At 37.6% G+C, this 23,242-nt stretch overlaps 1 protein-coding gene across 2 annotated transcripts; it reads left to right on the top strand.

Annotated features, from left to right (window-relative positions):
- The first annotated feature begins 217 nt into the window (after window positions 1-217).
- On the top strand, window positions 218-20,460 carry fbxl4 (F-box and leucine-rich repeat protein 4). Of its 2 annotated transcripts, none has more exons than XM_036556397.1 (8): window positions 218-283; window positions 2,709-3,333; window positions 3,555-3,897; window positions 7,235-7,479; window positions 8,407-8,620; window positions 12,975-13,046; window positions 14,972-15,284; window positions 18,121-20,460. In XM_036556397.1, exons 2-8 carry the CDS (start codon window positions 2,825-2,827, stop codon window positions 18,282-18,284), a joined length of 1,860 nt encoding a protein of 619 aa, XP_036412290.1. In that variant the 5' UTR covers window positions 218-283; window positions 2,709-2,824; the 3' UTR covers window positions 18,285-20,460. The 2 variants fall into 2 exon arrangements, with proteins under 2 accessions (XP_036412290.1, XP_036412291.1); XM_036556398.1 differs by lacking the exon at window positions 218-283 and adding an exon at window positions 301-435.
- Window positions 20,461-23,242: the final 2,782 nt, after the last annotated feature.

The following is a 23,242-nucleotide window of genomic DNA, read 5'->3' as shown; positions in this document are numbered from 1 at the left end:
AGACCGAGGAATAATTTGTCTATTTTCTTGTTTTTCTTGCTAAAACATTTCAAACTAACTAACTGTGAAATATCACCCAGATGTCAGGTTTGTTAACATTAAAGCAGACTAAAGTGCAAAGAAACCAACCGATTGATCGCTGTTTCATTTTTGTAGTCTCACGTTCTACAGATGAACTTCAATACCCACAATGCCCTGTAGCCGGATGTTGCCGTCCAGAGTAAACACACACTCCGATGGCCGCGGGACGGTTTCCTAACACACACTCGCCATCTGATCCTGTGTAAGTTGTTGTCTTGTTTCTGTAAATAGCTGTGATTTCATTCTGCCTGGTGTGAGAGGTTGTTTACTGAGATTCTGCTGTGTCTGCACTCCAAAGCTGCACAACGGAGACACAAAGGCTGCGGATATCTTATATTTTAACCTTGTAGTTAGGTTTGTTAACATTTCAGGATTCGGTCTATTCGGTTGTTTCAGTATTTCAGCAACATATCTAGCTACATGACAACATGTAGATTCGAGCCTCATCGCCGACTCCTGCAGTCTCTCTGTCTGTGTGTTTGCGGTAACGTTAACTCAGCTTAGCTTTTTTAACTAGCATAACAAGCAAGCTAAAGGTGCTGGCTGCGTTTGTATTTGTATTTTGCGCTTGACACCTTGACATCTAACCAGTCAGTCAAAGTTTTAATGCTTTTAATACACTTGCTCACCCTGTTTGGCAATGGTGGTGCTTGATGGTTTTTTAAATATTTTGAAAAAGCTCCAACAATTTCATACTAGCCAGCTGTCCTCATATCTTGATGTGTAAGGCACTTTATGCTGAGCTAGCTATGGCTAACTGATGTAACGTTAGTTAAACTAGCCACATAGTTATGTGAGCTGTTATGTGAGCTGTCTGCTTGACTGATAAATAGCCAAATAATTCCGTGTCCTTTGCGTACATAAATGACCTTAATCTAGGTAATCTAAGTATTATAAACAGTACATCATGCTGTATTGAAAATCACCTCAGAGCTTAAAGAGACTTAAAGCAACACCTTTGTTTAGCCAGCTAGATGAACATTTGCCTTTATAGCCCCAGAGTTAAGGGTGTTTTGTACCTTCTGTGGTAGTACTATAGAAATGCCACACCAGATTCTTTCTGCCATAACTAGATTATTTACTTATTAGTTTCATAGAAGGTACTGAATAGTTTCTGTTTTGTTCTTTTGATGCTCAGTAATACATATCAGCCCAGCCAGATTCAATGACATAGTTACACATAATGTATGATTGTATTACAGACATAAAAGTCTGGATGACCAATAACTTCCTCCTGATAAACTTATTATAAAACAGAAGAATTGCTGTCGGGTCCTGAAGTCCACTTCAAATAAGGCTGCAGATTTTATTATTTATCTTAATGTTTTTGAAAGTTTAAACATATTACTCCATTATTCAGTTGGCCTATTACAGTGGCTTCCTATTAAGTTTTGCATTGACTTGCTTATAACGTTTAAAGCTTTGAATGGCTCTCTATATTACTGATCTGTTGAAGCTTTAAAGCCCATTCAGACCACTGTGGTCAGCTGAGGCAGGTTTATTGCAAACTCACTAGAATCACTTATGCCTCAGTTTTTTAATCTTTCCAAAGATTTACTACCTCTTTACTTCTACTTTAAGGTAACATTTTAGTTAAGATAACTAAAATGGAAAGTGCTACATAAATTATTAGAAACTATATAAAGTATTCTTATTATTATTATAGCATAGTTTTACACATATTTGAAATTTTGAGTTTGAGATTTTGAGGTTTTCAATTTGATTTTCGATATTTTACATGTTTAAAAATGTCTTTATTCTACAGAGCGCAGTAATTATGTGCTACACAAATTGATTTCACTCCACGGCAACTGAGAGCAGTTTTCGGTTATGAAAATGCATATGAATGTGATTATTTGGCGGTTACCAAAATACAGTGCTGTGAAAAAGTATTTGCCCCCACCCATTTTGTCCTATTTTTGCAAATTTGTCACATTAAATGTTTCAGATCATCCAACAAATTTTAATATAAGATAAAGACAACACGAGTAAACACAAAATACAGCCTTTAAATGATCATTCCATTTATTGAAGATAAAGATTTATTCATAACCTATATCACCTGTGTAAAAGTAATTGCCTCCCTAAACCTAATACCTGATTGTGCCACCCTCGGCAGTAGCAGCTGCAATCAATTTCACGGATTTACGTCAGGACTCAACAGGTCTGGCAGTAATCATGCCTGAATGTGGCTAGTGAAATTGAACCCAAATAGCAAATTAATTTGGTAATTTGGTTAAGTGATTAGTAGCTAAGGGGGTATTCACTTTTTTATTGTCTCATATTGTCGCTTTTGGAACAAAACACTGCATCCCCAAAATGGTTACATTATAATAGGAAAAAACATCCTTAAATTTTAATTCAAAGCAATTTTGCACCACTTGTATTTGTCCTTTCTTTTCCTCTTGAAAGTTTCACACAGTGTGAAAGCTATACAGCATTTTCAAATGATGTAAAACTACAAAAATGGTGATACAGGGTTTTGTCACCGATGATATACAGTGTTGTTGTAAATTTGATTTTGTAGATGCAGGGTGATGCAGTAGGTACAGTTTTGCCTTTGTTTTGTTGCAATGTTTTTGCCAGTCTAACTCTGTTTTGTGTGCTTTCTCTTTTTAACCTCGCAGGTCATGCATGTGGCTCGGCCTGTAGCCTGTGTGGTGTAGAGTGCCCCATATAGTCACTAGGGAGTGCTGTCTGACCCTGAAACCTCCCCTCACCCCCACCCCGGCCCCCAGCACCTATGTTCCCTATGCTAACTCTTCTCAGCATGTTTTACTATATCTGTCTGCGGCGGCGGTGCAGGAGTGGGTCGCGAGCAGAGTCGCTGGGTGGCCGCCGTGCACTCGTCGATTTGGGCCAGCGTTCTACCTTGCCAGTCACTGTGGAGGTGGAACAGTATGCTAAAGAGGTTCTAGACTTCAGCTCGCACTATGGCAGTGAAAACAGCATGTCCTACACCATGTGGAATCTGGCCGGGGTGCCTAACGTCTACCCCAGCACGGGAGACTTCACCCAGACGGCAGTTTTTCGGACGTATGGACACTGGTGGGATCAGTGTGTTAGCACTCTAGCACCGTTCCGCCGCACACCGCCATCCTTCCACAGCCGAGACTTCCTGGAGCTGGCCTTTGAGGAGCAAGTCTACCCCACTGCTGTGGAAGTGCTGGAGACCTACCACCCCGGCGCTATCGTACAAATCCTGGCCTGCTCGCTAAATCCTTTCACACAGAATCCACCTGCTGATGTCAGGTAACCACTACAGGTCTGGGAATATGCAGGCCAACATATGTCTGTATATGGAATATATATTTAATAATATAATTTCATTAAGACAAAATGTTCTTTGAATGGAAGTTAAGTGCACAAGATTTTGTTTTGTTTTTTTAATTTGTCCATTTATCATCAAATTTTTCACATTGTTATTATTACAAATAAAATGTGTGTGTGTGTGTGTGTTTGTGTGTGTGTAGGTGGGAGGTGTTATGGTCAGGGGAGCCCACCAAAGCCCTGAGCCCCCAGGCACGTCAGTTTTCCCCCACAATCCGGCCCATTAGCTTCCCCACCAACTTGCTGCGTCTGGAAGTGAATAGCTCTATGCTGGATTATTACACTGAGCTTGACGCGGTGGTCCTGCGAGGGGTTCGCGAAAGGCCCATCCTTGCGCTTTATAAGATGCCTATGATAGACATAAGTGATCTGAGTGACGGTGAGGAGGACCTGAGTGAGACCGGGGGGGCGCTGTGCTGCAGGACGGCCACCGCTGACCACAAACACAACCTTGGCAATGGCTACTTTGATAAACTACCTTATGAGGTAAATGCAGCCTCACTCACACTAATGCCAATATAGGACTAATCACAAGTAAGGATTTTGGTAACAGTTTATTTGAGGCTGTCTGCATAGGGAATACATGCATAAGCACTGAATAATGTATTTCCAAAGTAATAATTGGATAATTATAAAAAAGATGCAATATTATATGTAACTGCAATATAATGTAAGATGTTTTGAGAAATTATGCTACATTGACATAAAGCGTCTTAAAATGAAGTGACAGACATTTGTTGTATCTATAACACTCTTATCAAGCATCATTCCCATTTTTGTTTAAACCTGAATACACTATAAGAACTTCCTATCCAAGTCTGACCCCAACCACATCTTCAAGTTTTGTTGTCCAGAGTTCTGTCCAAAACCCAAACTGGCTCATAAACATCTAAAGTTACTAATAAAATTTCACGTTTCTGAACTTGAAAGCGCAGATTAAACTGCTGTGTAGTGACATGTACAGCTGTCATTGCATCACAGATAACTACTCTAAAAATAATTTAAAATAATGATAATAATAAAACAATCAGTTGTCTCAAATGTTTTTAGTCTGGATAAACATGCTATGCAATACTGATATAGTGAGATCCTACTTCTGTTTAATCCTAAAATGCTGTCTCTACATAGAACCTAAAACATATACAGTGAGGGGAGACAAGTATTCAGAGACTTTTGTTTTTGTTATTTAATTTACTTCCAGTGTGAAAGTGTTATTTCAGATTTACACAGATCATGTTTTTTGACTTTATTTTTTATAATTGAGTTTGTCTTTTTATTTATAAATATGAACAAAACTGTATGTGTTCATAGCTCATAAAGGTTTAAAACACAAAATTGATAGAGGAAACAAGTATTCATATATGTAAAAAATAGAAATAAATCACACAAATCAGAACTCTTTTGGAAATATGTACACTGGTCTCACAGAGTTCTTCGGCAATAACTCAGCCAGTCATGTTTGGAGAAAGATGGGTGGCACTTGTGATCTGGTGGGAGCATCATGTTATGGGGATGCTTATCTGCAAACAGTATTGGGGCATCATATGTCATCGAGAATTGATTTTCATCAGCAGAAACTGAATGTTTCAACAAGACAATTACCCAAACATACAGCCAAAGTAACTTAAGACTTAAGACTAACTTAAGAACGGTTAAGGTACTTGAAGGTGCTTGAATCCCAATGAAAATTAATGGGTTTTTTTGAAGTTGTGAATCCAACAGAGGGACTCTCTTAACTTTGGGGAATTGAAGATGGTTTACCAAGAGGAACGGGCCAAAATTCAACCATAAGTGCTATCAATTTTGTGTTTTAAATCTTTGTTTATGCCTACAAATACATACTGTATTCCAACATTGAAAAAGAAAAAGCTAATTACTGCTTACTGTAGACTTCTCAAAGCTGCCAACAGCAGCTTTGCTACAAACTAATTTTATTCATTTGTAATGTCTGAGTACTTTTTTCCCCAAACAGTTTAGTTTTTTAAGCCCATCTTTACTTCTTTGCTTATACTTATTAACACATACTGTTTTTTAGTATTCATAAATACGAAGTCAAAAGACATCTTGTGTAAGTTTGACATGGATAAATGCACTGGAGGTATATTAAATAACAAAAACAAAAGTGTCTGAATACTTGTTAGCTGCGCTAACTGCATGTATACCCTTCCTTTTTCTCACAAGCATGGGCCTTGTGCTAAATTTTGTCAACAGCATGAGTGGATGATTCAATATACCACATTAAAAACCATGAATGTGAAATTTGCAGCCAACCCTAGCCTGACACCTATTTGAGAAATGATATCCAAATTTGACCAAAACCGACATGAGCAGATGGGTCCTGTTGGGTTCGGACAAATATATCAAGCTCAAAGCCGCAGTTTTTAATTGTAAACCAGTAATGTGCATGTATATGTTGTTTCTAATAAAATAAACAATGAGTGTAGGTACAAGGTAGCAATATCTAATAAAGTAGCTACTACACTGTAATATATAGTACAGCAGAATATAGTAATAAAGTAAAACTAAATATGTTACAGACTCTCATTATGCAGATCACACAGAAAAAAGAAGCCAGATCTCTTCTTTTCCCAGACAAGTATTAAAAGAGTGCCCTTGTACATCTCTCATAGATGTTTTTGACATGAAAGGAGGAATCGTGCTTAGCTTGAGCTCTTCAGATATCTTGTTTGTATAATTAGAGTGTCATTTTGTGGTAGAGTAATTTAGAAATACCTGTGTGATGTGTGATGTGTTATGCTTGCACAGCTCTGATGTCTTTGCCAAACCACTGCATCTCTACCATGTCAGTCAGACTCTGAGCGTGCGCACACGCGTGTGTGAAATGCTATACAGCCATTATCTGCCAGCTGATATTCAGTTTGACACACTCCCACTCATTTTAAAGGGGACACACACATAAACAACATAAACACTACACCTGGAGGAGATCTGAGTGTGTTCTCTCACATTGCCTCTGATTTCTCATTAATACTAAGCCATAGTGCTATAGTCAAGTTTTAGAACACCTCCATTTTTCCAGTTTTTATTGAGGTTTAAGCAGTGGTGAAGTGAATAACTTGAAATGGTACAAAGGTAAGTAGTAAACTACCAGAGGTTAAAAAACTGAAAAATAATGTATATTTCAAACGCGTTTTTCAGGGAACAAGTCATTGTTTAACAACTTTCAGGTGTTCTACAGTAATGGAAGTAAGTTAAGCTTTGAAAGTTGATGGAAACAATTCCCAACGATGTCCCAGCTTTTGTTGATCACTTACAAGCTCTCTGTGTGTATAAAAGCAGTGTTGGAACAGATTAAGCCCTTAGGGCAGTATTTGGACAACATTGCACTGCAGGATGTAGTATATTGCTATTGTAATGATGAGAAAAAGACAGATAATAAAGGAAAACAGGCAGACCATTGTAACCCTTAAAAGCGTAGGTCTTTCCCTTAGAGAAATTATGAAGAAAACCAGGGTGTCAGTGAGTACAGTTTCCTCCTCTCTCAAAAAACATGGTTCTTCAATGGTTATTTAGTAAAGATTAGAACCATGAACACTCAAAGAACCATTTACATGCTTAAATGGTTCTTTACATGGTGAAGACTTTCTTTAGATTGTTGGAGAATACATTGTATATGGTTCTATATAGCACCAAAAGGGTTCTGCTGTTGTTACGATGTCAAGCTTGTAACAAGCTGCCTCTTCTTCCCTTCTCTCCCTTCCATGTCTTTTTACCATGTCATTTACCTCTCACACTCTGTCTCTCTTTTCTCTTTCTCTCTCTCTCTCTCTCTCTCTCTCTCTCTCTCTCTCTCTGTTTGTAGTTGATTCAGTTGATTGTAAGTCACCTGGCTGTTCCTGATCTTTGTCGTTTGGGTCAGTGCTGTAAGCTCCTGCAGCAGCATTGTTCTGACCCACTGCAGTATGTCCAGCTCAGCCTACAGCCGTACTGGTCTCGCCTCAGCGATGCTGCGCTGACACACCTGCAGCCACGCTGCACACTCCTTCAGAGGCTTAACATGTCCTGGACTGGAAACAGAGGAGCTGTGACTGCTGCAGGATTCTGCAGGTGAAGGCTCGACACAATCAATGACCACCATGTATCATATGGTCATTATCGAGCATTATTAAGCACTTTTCTTTTTAAAAATACAATACAGAGATAGCAACTCACACTTGAGTCGCATGTTGACTTGCAACTCATGACTTGACTTGGACTCGCCCTTAAATGACTTGTGACTTGACTCAGCTGGCACTTAAGACTTGCAAAAAAAAAAAAATACTACAAACAAAATTGATTGAATTAGCCAATCTTAATTGAGTAAATGAATAAAACCTTTTGTTTTCAGTGTTACGTGTGTGATTTTACCTTGGAGTTTAACTGCAATCATGCGTAGGGATTTGTTGGTATTATGGGTATTGTAGTGAATTAGTGTTATTAACTTGTGTTATAACTGTAGTCACTGCTGCGATGCAAAATGTTCTACTTTTTTTTCTTGTTGGCACTCTTGTTTTTTATTTATTTACTTATTTATTTACTTTTGTTTAATAAGTGCACTAAAATAAATGCTGAATAGTTTCTCAGCATTCCAGTCCAACTCATCTTTTCAGAATTGAGAAAGTTCAAGAATCTTGGATATCGTCCCAGAGCGGCGTGAAAGTTAAACTTGCTATGGTCCTGGTGCTAGTTAAAGGCTCCACTGAGCTGTCATGACCGTGGCCTGGAGACAGAAATCAGGAAAAGTAAACAGCAGTGAGAATGTAAAGCCATTCTCTTTGCAGCTTGCATTGACGTCAGGTTGGATTATAGAAAAACCTTTAGTCTGGAGGAAAGAACGAAGAGCTACATGCAATAAGCCTATAGTTTATTATAAGTTATTACTTGAATTCACACCTATAAATCTGGTACTGGTTTATTATAGTGTCAGCGTGTGTGCATGGATCCCTGTAGTGCACAGTTAAATCAATGTGTATGTGTGTATTCTTCCTCCCGCAGCTTCATTCGGGCATGTGGGATGAGTCTGGTGTGTTTGCAGCTGTCCTGCTGTCACTTCTTGAATGAGGTGTGTTTGGAGGTTGTGTGTGTGATGTGTCCGCGCCTTCAGGAGTTGGATCTCTCCTCATGTGACCGGCTACAGCCTCAGGCCTTCACCCACATCACCAAACTCGCACACCTCCGCCGACTCATACTCTACCGCACCAAAATTGAGGTGAGAGGGCAGGGAGCTGCTACTAGTTTAGTAATCAATTTGTTTGCTGACTTATATTTGAATAATTGACTATTCTTCCAAGGCTGTCTTGGTAGTGGTTAACCAAGTTACTATGGTAACATCATTAAGAAAATGTTGTTCATTTACTGATTTTTTTTTTTTCATGTAAACCACAGCTGCTAAGATACTAAGATTCCCACACATGAACATTTTTAAATTTAAAACATGAAGGGTAGTGTGATATCTTACATTAATGTTATATTTATTGTTTATTCATATTTACTAGCAAGGAGATTGTTGTTGAAATGCAGCTCTCAAGCTGCACTAGATGAACCTGCTGAGTGCTGCAATCAGATTTAATGCCTGTACAAAAAGCCTGTAAAACAAATGCTATGATGTACATTTTACAGTATTCTCAGATTACAGTGTCAGGTTTAAGACATCGGGTTTCGGGGGGTGTCAGGGAAAACACGTCAAGTCTCAGCTCTTATATGATCAGGTTTAGTGATGGTGGTCCCTTTGTATGACATTTGCAATTCTGTTCTTCTTTTTTTCTACATTTGTTGCCCAATTAACAATGACAATATGCTACAACTTACTGATTTGAATTGTCCTGGAAAAGTCTTGGAAAACACAGTGGGAACCTGTGTTCATTTATTTGACAAAGATAAAACTTCTACTCCCTTATGATCACTGTTTGCTCCCACAGCTGCTTCAAAGTTTGAAACCATCTCAGAATTACTGGACGAAAAGTGTTGCTATTATTATTATAAATATTATTATTAGTAGTAGTAGTAATAGTAGTAGAAGTAGTATATATATAGTAATATATTATAGACTGTTAGGTTGTGTAGAGTGGGTTGTGTAGAGTGTATTGTGATTGGTATTTTTTTGTGTTATGAGTCAGTACTGTGCAAAAGTCTTTTGTGCCCCCCAACACATTGTTTAAAACCACGTATCTTGGCAATAAGTCTCATTTTGCCTGTAAAATCAATATTGAATAAATGCACATAACATAAACACAGTAAAAAGTAACAACAATTCCTTGTTTTCAAAAATGTTTTGTTTAAAGAACAAAATTTAGCTCCAGATGGCTCCTGGGCACTCCTAGCAATCCCTATATTGATTTATTTCATTCTATCTACTGCTCACTTGATTTTGTTTAATAAGGGATTAATTGAGACAAACCAGGTACTGGATGATGAATACAAATAATACTGGGCTTCCTCAAGGAGAGGTTTTGAAATGGTTAAACATATACAATGACATATGTAAAATCACTACTTATTGTAGTAAATAGCTTTTTATATGTATTTTTCTCAGGTGCCTAAAACTGACAGCGCTGGACAGTCCTATGCAAAGTTTTGAATAGTCAAATTTTTAAGAGAAGTAAGTTAACAAAGAAATTAAAAATTCCTAGCAATTCATTAAAATAAAAATTTGCTTCAGTACATAGTTTCTGTGTATTTGCTAACTTTTCCCTCAATATGTTACATTTAATCAACAAGCAGTAATTGTGCATTAAAATGTGCAGAAGTGTGTTCTCTATAGAGACTGTGTACTTATTTTCAAATCAACGAAACATGTAATTTGACCAGGGATGCCCAAACTTTTGCATATGACTCTATGTTTATTAATTGTTTCTTGGTCATTTGACTCGTTTTCTGGCATCAGGCTTTGGTCAAAGTTTTGGTGTGCCCTCCATATGACCCATTCAGGAGTTAACACACTACATTCTCTCCTAAACCTGCACAAAGAACAACACTAACGGCAATAACACCAGTAAACCCCAGTAACACTGACCGCAGTGGTGTGTCTGAGCGTGTGCTTTAGAGTGGCTCAGTGCTTTGTAGTACTGCTCCATTCTCTACTTATAGGCATAGTGTTTCACTGCAGGGAAGGATACTATTTACACACCCTCACAGCCTGTCAAATCCCCCATCCCTCTACTATTAGGCTGTCACTGACATAATTAACATGTTTCTTTTCTCACCATCAGCAGTAAGCAGAGTAAGAGGTGTGCAGTCAAAGACGTGCGCACACATGCATTTACTGAGACGTGTTTTAACTCAGCTGAGAACAATAGCTGTATTCTGTTTTAATTGAGGTGTTGAGCCTGCTGTCTTTAAGACAGCAATGATTCAGCTGTTTCTGTCAAAATGACATTTTTTCTCTGAAATTTTAAACCATCCTCTTCTTAATGTGAGCGTGCCGAGCCATGAAGTCATGTAATACTTTTATTTTGACATATCCATTTCTCTAACAGTACTGAATAACATGGCTAAGCGCACTGCTGTCTTTCCGTTCTGCTTTCCGTATTCCTGCGGCTCATTTTTCCACTGCTGGATTGTAGACAGGTCCGTTGTGGTTGGAGGCTTTGTTTTCTTTGATCATTTAATAGGAACCCGCCTTTGTTCCTTTGTCTGTGTTATTTTCAGTCTGTTGTGGGATTGACACATATTATAATACTTGCATTATTTTATTCCCTCACTAATTTGATGCTGTAAGGTTTGTCATGTTCAAGGCCACATTAAGACTAACACAGGCCCTTGGGCTATAAATCTTACAGGGCCTACACAGACACAAAGCATACACATTTACATTTGCATTTACGGCATTTAGCAGACACTCTTATCCAAAGCAACTTCCAGAAGTGCTTTGAAGGACGCATATCCTTAAACTAGTGTGAATAGGCTTTAGTCCAACCATATTTTTAAGCTAAGAGACTGCCAGAAAGAGGAGTCAGTTCTACAGTCTTAGATGCACAATTTGCAGAGATTACAACTGTTTTAGTTTGTTGTTTTTTTTTATTAAGTACATGATTATTGTTCATTTACGTACATTGCTTGTTGCTAGATTGTGATCGTTTAACAAACTGCATTCAAAACTGAAACTATAGAAAGTATCAAGGATGTACATGAGTACTCAAGTACTGTAATCAAATACTGAAATCACTGCTCTGTTTCATTTCATCACAGAAAAAACAGAGAAAACATACAGGTAAACATTTAAATGAAACATTGATATTATGTTTTAACAGGGCTGTAAGATGTTGCAAGTTCACTCACGAGTGGTTGAACGAGAGTGCATGGCCAAGAATACGTTGTTAAGGACACAGGCTTTTCACTAACTAGGTCAACTAAATTACTCTAGCTTATGTTAACTAGATCCAGAAACAGTGCAAATATATTTTTTGGACAAACTAACATGTTAGCAGATTGTCCACCTGTAAGAAGATTACAGCTCCTCATTTTCAGTGTACTGAGTAGCTCTGTTAGCTCAGTAGATCCTCTGAAGAGGTAGGCTCTTCTTTACACATCCAACATGAAAACCTGTAAAAAGTTTTAAAATGTGTGCTGTTACACCAGTGCTGTTATCTAAAAATGAAAGCCTACAGCCTTACTTTATTGTTAGCCAGTTGAACCAGTTGTTTTCTTGTTGAACCATTAAGCTGTTATCTATTTATTAAATCTTAGAGCTTCACAAATATCAAAATAAGTAGAAATGCTTGTCTCTACTAAGTACAGTTATTAATAGATCATTTGGAGATTTTGAATGTAGTACCTGGCTAGCTAAAAACTGTTAACTATCGTATGCAGCTGTAATAACTTATCTAGATTTATGGACGTGATATTAGTAAGAATATATTAGCTAGCACAGGCACGAAATTGCGGCTAATCCTGACCCGTACTCGCAGTTTTGGAACCCAGCCAAACCAGGCCTGACTGAGTTTGCACTAACAGATGTGGGTAATTGCGTATGCGTATTCGTGTACCTCATGTACAGTCAGGCTAAGCTAAGGCTAAGCTTTTTGTGGAATTGTCAATCATACCTGGCACCATTTAAACCTTCCTGTGATCAACTGCCCCACTGTGCGAAAGTTTCTCCCGCTACTGCTGTTACTGCAGCAATGCTTAATGCCTATCAAGCAGTCTTAACAACAAGGGGAAAGATCCTCTGTGACCTTTCACCAACCTAACACATCCCTCTCATCCATGGTTTCATTCATTGGCACGTTAACCCACTCTTCAAACTCCAGAGCAATTCATTCAGAATGCAGCTAACATTACGAAAAAGAGAGAGCGCTAGAGGGAGCTAGAGAGTTACAGAGAGAGAGAGAGAGAGAGAGAGAGAGAGAGAGAGAGAGAGAGAGAGAATGCACAAAATGTACTATATAAAGAAATCGCTCATTAGAAAACAAACCCAAGCCTGATGTTACATGTGAAAAATCACTTGAAACCCCTCCATGATAATTTGTTGGACAGTTTGGGGCCCCTCCCACTTGAGGGCCCTCGGCTGGAGCATTGATAAACCTGTGCACTGCTCTAGTCATATTCTCTCTTTTTTTGTATAGCAAACAGCCATGCTGAGCATCCTGACGTTCTGCACTGAGCTGAGGCATCTCAACCTTGGCAGCTGTGTAATGGTGAGTCACACACGCCACAGTATCATCACTATGTTACCTTGAGTCCACAGCTTCAAGAACAATTCCACCCATATTTCAGAATTTCAGTAGAATTAAATCACTGGGGTGTAAACAAAGTCATAGTGGTTTGATGTGAAGTGGTGCATTCAAATTACTGATTCCTGATTTCTTTACAAATTTGGTGATAGGAACCAGGGGTCACAATGTCTACAACACAACCATTTTATTTGCTATGCAAAATGACCAGTGAACCTACACATTAGTAGTGGTAGATATACCAGTTCATCTGATATACCAGTTGCAATTATGAAGTTAAGAGTATAACTTGTATACCAGTGTGCCACAAATAAGTGCAAGTAGCGTGACGTACAAGCATGCACAAACTACGCTAATATTAGCCTGTTTGGACAAATGGCTGAGCCAAGAATGTTTTAGTCACGTTTCAAATGAAAATAAAAATACAGCAGCTAGTTTATTGCATCTGAAGTAGTCCGCTTTGTTTTTTAGACAGCTGATATAAAGGAATGGCTGGTGTTTTTGGGTTAGCCTTGCCTAACATGGACACCAGAGTCCTTCTGTTTCTCATACCTGACTTGGTCAGCTGCATTACCTTATGTATGATGGCGAGAATGTCTGATAATCAGAGGCATGAGTATATGGAGCACACAAATGACTTGATAAATTTGGTGAAATTAAAGTTAGCCTCTTATTCGAAATTTCCTGTTCCACCTTCAGTGGTGCAGTAGTTACATTCAGGTGCCAGTACATGTGCTAGAATGTAACTGGTGCTCCATTTCAGGTGGAACAGAAAATTTAAACCAAAAGCTGGCAAATGCAAAGCCAACTTTGGCTTTGTAGAAATTAAGACTGAATACTAAATACTAAATATATTGTACAATTAAAAATATTTCAGATTGATTTTGGTGATTTCTGCACAGATTTGAGTGTGCAGTGCTTTATCACATTTAGATTTATTTTGATGCTTAAAAATGGTTCTTCTTGATAAGCGGAGAAACATCCAAGAATAATTAGTGACTTTTAACTTACAAAAATAGGTTTACCTAAAGGAATAGTTTGACTAAATCAAATTTACATGATTTTCCATTTACCCCGAAGGCAGTCGTTCAGCTACGACCTGTTTGGTGTCCAAATTTTGTTTGATTAGTTTAGGACTAGATCTACAAGGCTAGCAAACACTGGAATTCAAAAATCACCCAAACTGTTTCCATAAATACATCCTCAAAGCTTTTCTCAACCTGCTCAAACTGCATCATGGTCTTAATTCAGGACTTGCAGACAAATTATGGGGTAGAACACAGCATGACTCGCTTTGAATGATTAAAGAAATATTTTCTGTGTGGCTAAAAGAAGCGACAGCTAGTTTGGATAACATACTAGCATAATTAGCATAATTTGGATCATTCCACAGAAAACGATCAAAGTGGAGCTGATGGCATTCCCAACACAATAGGGTAATGCAGGTAGAGAAGCATAGCGAGTGTTCAGAAAGTCATGACTGCCTGACAGAATCTTAGTTAATTGACATACTACAAACTCTTATTTGTAACAGTGAACTAACAGACTGTTCAAACATCTAGAACAGTCTATTAGTCCTCACATTTGAAAGCTGTTTAATTAGGTGAACAGTGAAACAGCAGAATAGAGGCTCTACCTTATTCTTAGCCCCTAAGGCCAGCCACTTTGTGGTAAATTAATGAAACTCTTTGTGTTAATGAAACCTTTTATGAGAGACTTCAGTAGTTTGGATAGACGGTATGCTTTCGCCATTTAAATAGTGAATAGACTGTTAATAGACTGTTTTGTGGAGTTACAGTGCAGTGCTTAAATGAACTTGGGTTCACAACTAAAGACTTGAAACTTGACTCAGATGTATGTAAAATTACATAAACATCTCTGGTTTGTAGATAGAGGACTATGATGCAGTGGTGAGTTTGCTGGCTGCACGGTGCCGGGGCTTGGTGTCTCTGGACCTGTGGCGCTGCAGGAACCTGAGTGAGCGTGGGCTGGCAGAGCTGGTGTCCGGCTGTGCAGGGCTCGAAGAACTGGACCTGGGCTGGTGCTCCAGTCTCCACAGTAGCTCTGGCTGTTTCCAGCTGCTAGGTCGCAGACTGCATCACCTGCGCAAACTCTTCCTCACTGCAAACCGCACCGTCTGTGACAGTGACTTGGAGCAACTCGCCACAAACTGCCCTGCACTGGAGCACCTTGACATATTGGGTGAGAATTTACATAGAAAATATAAATAGTAAATATAAATATAAAACTGGGTGAGACAAGGCAGTAACACATACAAATTCATGTATTCGATCATACATTTTATCTGGTGTCGACCAGAGAAGGATGGGTTCCCCTTTTGAGTCTTTGTTCTTCTCAAGGTTTCTTCCTCTTGCTCTTAGAGAGTTTTACCTTGCCTGTCATCCTTGGCTTGCTCATGGGGGCTTGGACCCAGATTTTCTGTAACACTGCTTTGTGGCAATGTCTGTTGTGAGAAGCGCTATATAAATAAACTTGACTTTTATACCGTGTCAAAATAATATAATGTAATAATGTGATAATATGTCCCATATGTATTATATAGGGGTGGGAATCTCTAGACACCTCACGTTTCAATTCGATTACGGTTCAGAGGGCTGTGATGCGATTATAAAACGATTATTGATGCATCTTGATGCGTCTCTTTTTCTATACAGGATTTCTTTTTTCTCACTGTGTGAGGACTTGGTACTTTTAAAGCAAAATATTTGTAATGATCCATAACGAATTTACTTTCAATATCTTTTACTAATAAAACAAATGGAAGTGTTGTGACTCTCATTGTGTCAGTAAAATATCTTTTGAGACGAGATGCTCCAAAGTGTCCAACATAGCGGGAAAGCCCTGGTTCTCAACGACTTAGAACGGACGCAAATCCTTGGCAATAAAAGTTGCGATACAGTTTGTAATTCACCTCAGAGTTGGGTGGAAGCTCTGACATCGCTTCCTTGATGGTCCTCTGGTTGGCAGCAAGTGTAACCGGTCGGAAAACGGGTGGACACGTAATATGGTTTTTCATGTTTGTCATTTCCAAAATATTTTAGTTTAGTGTGAACTTGCGTAACGTACGGCTCTTATCCAGGTCCTTTTTCCCCTGGTGTGCAGACTGCAGGTCACATAGTAACGCAGTCTTGCCTAGCTAGTTGCTAACGAAAAGGCAAAGAGAGAGATTTAAGACGAAGTTTTGGAGACGAATGGACTTATTCGCATTTATAAGCAATGCAGGTTTCCTGGTACGTTTAATCTGCAACAAGAGACTGTCAAACACTAAAAAGCTGCGAAGATGAAGTCAGCTTCTCTTTCCAATTTTCCCGGTCCACCTTAAATGGTGCCGCATTTACATTCCGGCGCCTCAGGCAGAATTTAAGGTGGAACGGGAAAATTCTAACAAGAAACTGGAGAATAAGAAGCGACTTATAAAACAGTCGAACGTTGAGAGACATTTTACAATAAGCTGCTCTACTTTTGAAGAAAATGTTTTCTGGTAGAGATGGGGGGACAGTTGCTCTAGCTAAAGCTTAAAGCAGAACAAAGTAAGTCTGTAAGTAAGTTTATATTTTTTAATGTATACTAGGACATTAGCACATACTGAGACATACTGGACATTAAATGTTATGGCTCCTAAGGTGATCTGATTTTTGTTGAAAGGACAAAATGGCTCTTCTTAACATTTGGGTTGTCGACTCCTGGCCTAAACTAGCTTTTAATGATTTCTCGCTCATCCTCTTGTGTTTTTGTTATGTCACAGAATGTCCAGGTGCTGCACTTCCAAGTTCCACCTTTTGCATTCTGTCAACATTGCGTTATATTTTAAAAAATTCAGAAAATCACTTTTTGACATTTGTGAATCGATTCAGAATCGTCCACGTCCGCATCGCAATGCGTTTAAGAATCGATTTTTTCCCCCCACCCCTAGTACTATATATACCGCCATTCAAAAGTTTGGAATAACTTGATATATTAATAAGCTTTGTTATTGCTGGACGTTATCAATATATCAATAACACATTATCCTGGAAAAGCCTATGAGAGCTGATGTCTCTTACTGAGTCTCTGACTGACTGAATGGCTGACTAACTTCCATAATTGAATCATGCAAGCACTTTCCAAGAAAAACACCAATGTAAAGTTAGCTTCTGGAAGTGATCTCCGTTTTCTGCCAGACGCATGAAGGGGTACGGGGGTTTGCTCCCGGAAGATGCAAACGGAGGTCAAACATCACGACGGCTGTCGGGGCCTCTTTTGAGTGAATCTCCCTGTATATATATATATATATATATATATATATATATATATATATATATATATATATATATATATATATATAGAACAAGAAGGGAATTACCTGATAATATACTCTATTTACTTATTTTTTCAGTTATCTGCCTTGAGATTTGATCTCCACTTTCTAGATATGATGAATTCTGGATATAAATTTTTTAAAACTTCCCTTTTGATTCTGGATGTTAGATTTCATTTTAGAATCCTTTTAGAATCATTTCTGGCTCTGTTCATCATTTTGGACACATCTAACATTTCTGCTTTTTCACAGCTTCCTAGCGTCCTACTAATTATTAGAAACCTATGAAGTTACACAGGACTAACATATTAGAAAAATTTACACGTGTCTGCAACCACAATCAATTTCAAACTTTTGAACGCTAGTTTAAATGTAAGAATGTATTATGTCCCGAATGTGTTATACATAAGTATGTATATGTAGTAAGAATTTTCTCAGTCTAATTCTAAACCTAATCCTAATTTTAATCTTAAAGGAACCAGAAAGAAATGCTTTTGCTCTTTCAGTTTTAAAACATGAAACATGGAGCTTTTGTAAAAACATTTTACAAAGTCAGGACTATTTTTGTTGGTTAGCGCTGCTTTTCTCTGGGTTTATTACAGTCAGGATGAATGGAAAATGTACGCATAGTAACACAGTGTTCTTGTTGAGACTTGTCTGTCAGATATTCGGCTGTGTGTTGTGGTGTTTAATGTGTGTTTTACTGATGTGTGTGTGCAGGTACACGGATGGTCAGTCTTGCTGCTCTGAGAAGACTGCTGCAGGCGTGTCCTCAGCTGCGTCTGCTGGACGTCTCCTTCTGCTCACAGATCGACGCACGGACTGTGCAGGAGCTGAGTAGCCTCTTCCCAAACGTCTCCATCAAAAAGAGCTTCACCCAGTGACCTCTTCCACAGCCAGCCCGCAGGGGGGCACTGCCCCTAGCCTGGGGGGCACTAAGACCCTGCCCACAAGGGCTGCCTTCAGGGTTTCCTGGTGCTGCCAATGTGGCCGTTTTGCCTAAGTGTTAGCGATAAAGCAATAGCTCAGCGGACAATCAAACTTACACAATTACGCCCTTACCAATTACGCCCTTACCCCAGATGTGCTTGGTCAGCCAAGACATCTTTGGTGCCTGATGTTTGCTTCCATGCTTCGCTTACAAATCTATTCTTTTGTAGTGTGAAGTCACTACATAATGCTGAGTTTCCAGTTTAAAATGCTGCACTACTGACCACACAACATGTTGTTGTGGCTAATCAAAACAGATTGGATACAAAAATTCGCCACTACAATAACATAAGCTCCATTACATGACCCAAAAAAAACCCTACACCTAATGTTAACAGTGTGATCTTCCACACACATGGAATAAAAGTAATTATTTTTAATTAAAAACAAGTAAGGTAAGTAATTAAAAACATGCTGAATATAGGTATTTTAACTAGTGGTAACACATTAATAGCTCCCCCTCAAAACAACATGTAACATTGTAGTGTGAGAGCGAAAGGATACAATCCCAGACAAGTTAGAACATGCACCCACTGTTGGTGATGAAAATTGGAAACTGCATTCATTCTGTTATCAAGTTTACCCTACTTACATTTCATGTTCTGGTTCATGTGAAGTATAAAGTAATAAAACCAGTCTGGTGAAGCTTATTTTGTCCACTCATATAGATAAACCAAAATGCATTACTTTTTAAATAGAAAAAATTGAGCAAATAAAACATTATCAATGTCAATCATGATTCATAAATTTAACTGTTTGGGAGCTCTAATTTGAACAAAGTCCAGTTTGTGCCTTACAGTTTCTCATTAAGTTGAACGGGATTATTGCCAACATTACCTAAAACTTGTCAAACCTCACAACAGTAGCTATGTGTGGATGAAGCATGGATAGGTCAGTTAGCATTGTACAAACTGCATTGAGCTGTTAAGTAACCTTATATTATCGTAGCTCAAATGCAGAACTAACAAAGCTTTAGATACCAAACGTGTCTTGGCTGACTGATTGCATTTTGAGTAAAGGGGAAATTGTGTACCTTTGATTTCTTACTGAACTGTCGCTTTAAGGAGAGTACAGACTGAAGGACTAAGCCGAATAGGCTGAGTGTAGACTTTCTCAATGTTTCGTCACACCTGACCTCAACGATTGATCTTAATCTCAGGGTTTTATTTTCATGTTTTATTTTTTTTGCCAACACACTAATTACTCCTTCCGATGAACAAAAAGTACTGGATATACGATTTGTAATTGCCAAATTGTTTTCCTTTCTCAAGCGTGGGTGTTCATGCATATGACTGTGCAGTAATGATTGCTTTTATTCATGTGCTTGTTTTGCGTACCTGTAGAAGATTGTGCAGTGATGGCTACATCATTGGCTCACTGAATTTGGTTGTTTATCAAAATTCTGAATTATTAGCACCATTTTTTAACTTGAGACATTCAGTTGAAGCTGTCGTGCATTTCTTTAACAATCTGATTGCATCTCAAGTTAAAATGTATCCTGTAATGTGCAGAAAAGAAGCTTCTTCTTTTTTTGTTTGCGAAACCTAAAGTTTACTTTTAATAACACGCTAATTGCTAGATGATGTATACAGGTGCCTTATATAGTGAGCGACACCATTGTGTGTGTGCGTGTTGTGTGTGCGTGTGTGCTGGTAGTGTGAAGTACTGTTGAACCAAAGCTCTTCATTTGCGTTTTAATCAATGCACTACTGTTCACTCACATGTGAAGGCTGCTGGATGTTGTGTGTTTACTTGGGGCTATGATTTTATTGAAGTCCAAATTGCAACAACCAATTCATTGTATGTCACTTTTGTTTTTTTTTTGTTTTCATTTATAAAAGGACTCATGCTAACTACTCAGTAATTAACAAACCATTTCTCTGTAAAAGATGAGAAAATACTGCTGAATGCAACTGTTTTTTGTCAAAACATTTATTTATTATTGAAATTTGTAAAATATGGTTTATTTTAATGATTTTTTGTAAATACCAAATTGGTGCCATTTTCAGAATTGCTGTGTTTTGCGCAAAGGTTGTTGGTAGAAGGAATGGCTGAATAAACCCAAGCGTTAACGATACTGTGTGTCTGTTAGTGAAGACCTCATTTAGAATATTTGTTCATGAATCAAATATCTACTATAAAACAAAAAAGAATGTGCTAGGTCATTCAGTAACTACTATTAATTATTCAGTCCCTACTGTGAATTATACAATAACTAATATGAATTATTTAATCACTTATGATTATTGTCATTATGTCATTCAGTAACTGCTATAAATTATTCAGTCACTATGAATTATTCAGTAATTACTACGCATTATTCAGTCCTTACGATGAATTATTCAGTCATTACTACGCACTATTCAGTCCTTACTAAAAATTATTCAGTCACTACTATTAATTATTCAATAACTGCTATGAACTATCCAGTCACTACTATGAAATTATGAATTATTCAGTAACTACTATGAATTATTCAATAACTATTATGAATTTTTACGTATCTACTATGAATTATTCTGTGACTGCTATGAAATATTCAGTAACTACTATGAATTATTCAGTTACTACTATGAATTATTTAATAACTACTATGAATTATTCAATGACTATTATGAATTATTCAGTAACTACTATATTCAGTTATTACTATGAATTAGTCAGTGACAAATGTAAGTTATCCAATACGTACTATGAACTACTCAGTCATTACTATTAATTCTTCAGTCACGACTATGAATTATTCAATAACTGCTATATTCAGTCATTACTAATAATTATTCAGTAACTACTATGAACACTTTATGAGTTACATTAATTGATGTATAACTACAGCATGCTTATTTATTAATATCGGCTTTTAAAAAGTCCCGGTTAGCAAGACTTGCTGGCAGTCTTGGATTAATTTCAGCATAAACATAACTGGTGGATATATTAACCAAGCATAAAGGCCTTTGACTCAAAGCTGTTGTCAAGGTTTTAAATTTAGACAAAATTTGTGTCATTAGATCAGAAACAAAAACTAGAACTAAATCACTGCCTACCTTCTTGTTGAATTGGCAGTGCTTAGTTGTCAGTTTGCATGATAGACACACCTGTATTTTTAAAGGATTCCCAGTTTATCTTTTCCAATTAAGTAGGTTCAACATTTTAAAAGGTTTTGCATGGTTTGTTCTTATTCAGTTAGGTCAATTTTCATTATTTGGCCATTTTAAAAACTCTGACTTAATTAATCATCAAAATAATCAGCTCTGTGGCAGCCTGCATGAAACATCTTAAATACTTATTTTAGGTTAAACATTGAAGGGACAAATTTGCCTATACTAATGGGGTAATCATTAATCAGTAAGATGTAGAAGTCATTCAGAGTGGCAAAATACTCAGTTCCAGAAAAATGTACAGAATCAGGACTGTTCATACTGGTAGTGATTGGAACCAGACATCTGAAGCATTAAATGCCTCTCAGAAGCAGCCTCACAAAAAGTTTTCACGTGAAATTGTTTCAAATGCACTGCCTGGTGCTTGAGACATTGTTTTGCAATAAGTTTCAGATACGTTTTTGGAGTAAAAAGTTTTTTTAATCCATTCATGGTGAAGAAGTATATGCAGAGTGTTATAAGCAAAATAGTCCTCAAAGACTTTTTTTGTTTTGTAGACAATGCATCATTTCACATCAAATCACTTGACAAAGTTCACATATCAACACTTGAATTATGCAGAATTTTTGAAAGCTGATTTGAAATTGAAAATTAACTTGCCCCTTAAATGTTGCATAAAGTTACGTAGCTGTCAGTTCTCTGAGGATGTTAAGGTTAGAAAAATATCAAACTAAAGTGATTAGGCAATTTGAAAAGCTGAAGTTTTGAAGTGTGAATGTTTTAACAGGAGAATGTACCAATGTGAGTTTTTTTACGATAGAATCCTAAACCAGTGATGAAAAAGTATTGAGAGAGAACAGATTTGGCCATTGATCAGCATATCACATTGTTAACAAGTTGGAAAACAAACTTGACCATTCCACATTGTTGGTAGTCTAAATACCAGTTTTTGACCAGTTAAAATTCAGCAATTCCAGCTAATTAAAATCCCATTTAACTTAATGTCAGATGATTCTCAATAAGTTTTGGAGAATAAGGGACAGAGGATCTCAGCACCATCCAAAAGTTACAATGCAAAGTTGGACTGTAATTTAACAATAATTCAAAATAACTTTAGATTATATATTACTTAAAGTTATATTTTCCAAAAAGTCTTGGTCTTGACTCTATGTGTTCAGGTCTTTGTCTTGACTCAGGCCCGCCTCTAGTGGTCTTTGTTATATACAGCTGTCTAATTTTCATGTTTGCTGTCTTCAGTGGGGTAAATGTGCTTGTCAACAGTGGACACATTTATAAGGACTTTATAAGGATGTGTTGCATTGGTTGTTGGGTTTATGTTAACCTGTGTTATGATAAATGTATGCATATGTATTATTGATTTATACCTCTATAGGGTGTCCTGCCATAACGGGACACGGCCTGTTTAAAAAGTGTATTGTTTGGCAACTTGTTCTTGTCTTTATGCAACAAGTGCAGGTCAACATAGTTTCTTCTAAATGGCTAAAAATAAATGATGAAAAATTAAAGTTTAAATTAGGCTAGGATACTTATCAGAAACATTTAAGGTTTGTTTCTAGAACCACTCACACCTAATTTTAGTTTTTTATACCATAAGCCAGAAAGTACAACTTGGTCAGACCATTCAAAGAAAAGAGGTGCTGCACAGCCCTCATGTGACTTGCTGTGACGGCATAAAAAATTCCCTGACCACCAAAAAAGGTAGCCAAGCAGGGGCTGATAGTGTGATGATTCTG

The sequence above is a fragment of the Colossoma macropomum genome, unplaced genomic scaffold (assembly GCF_904425465.1).
Source record: "Colossoma macropomum unplaced genomic scaffold, Colossoma_macropomum, whole genome shotgun sequence".
NCBI classification, from domain to species: Eukaryota; Metazoa; Chordata; class Actinopteri; order Characiformes; family Serrasalmidae; genus Colossoma; species Colossoma macropomum.
This window is presented reverse-complemented; position numbering and strand designations above follow the sequence as displayed.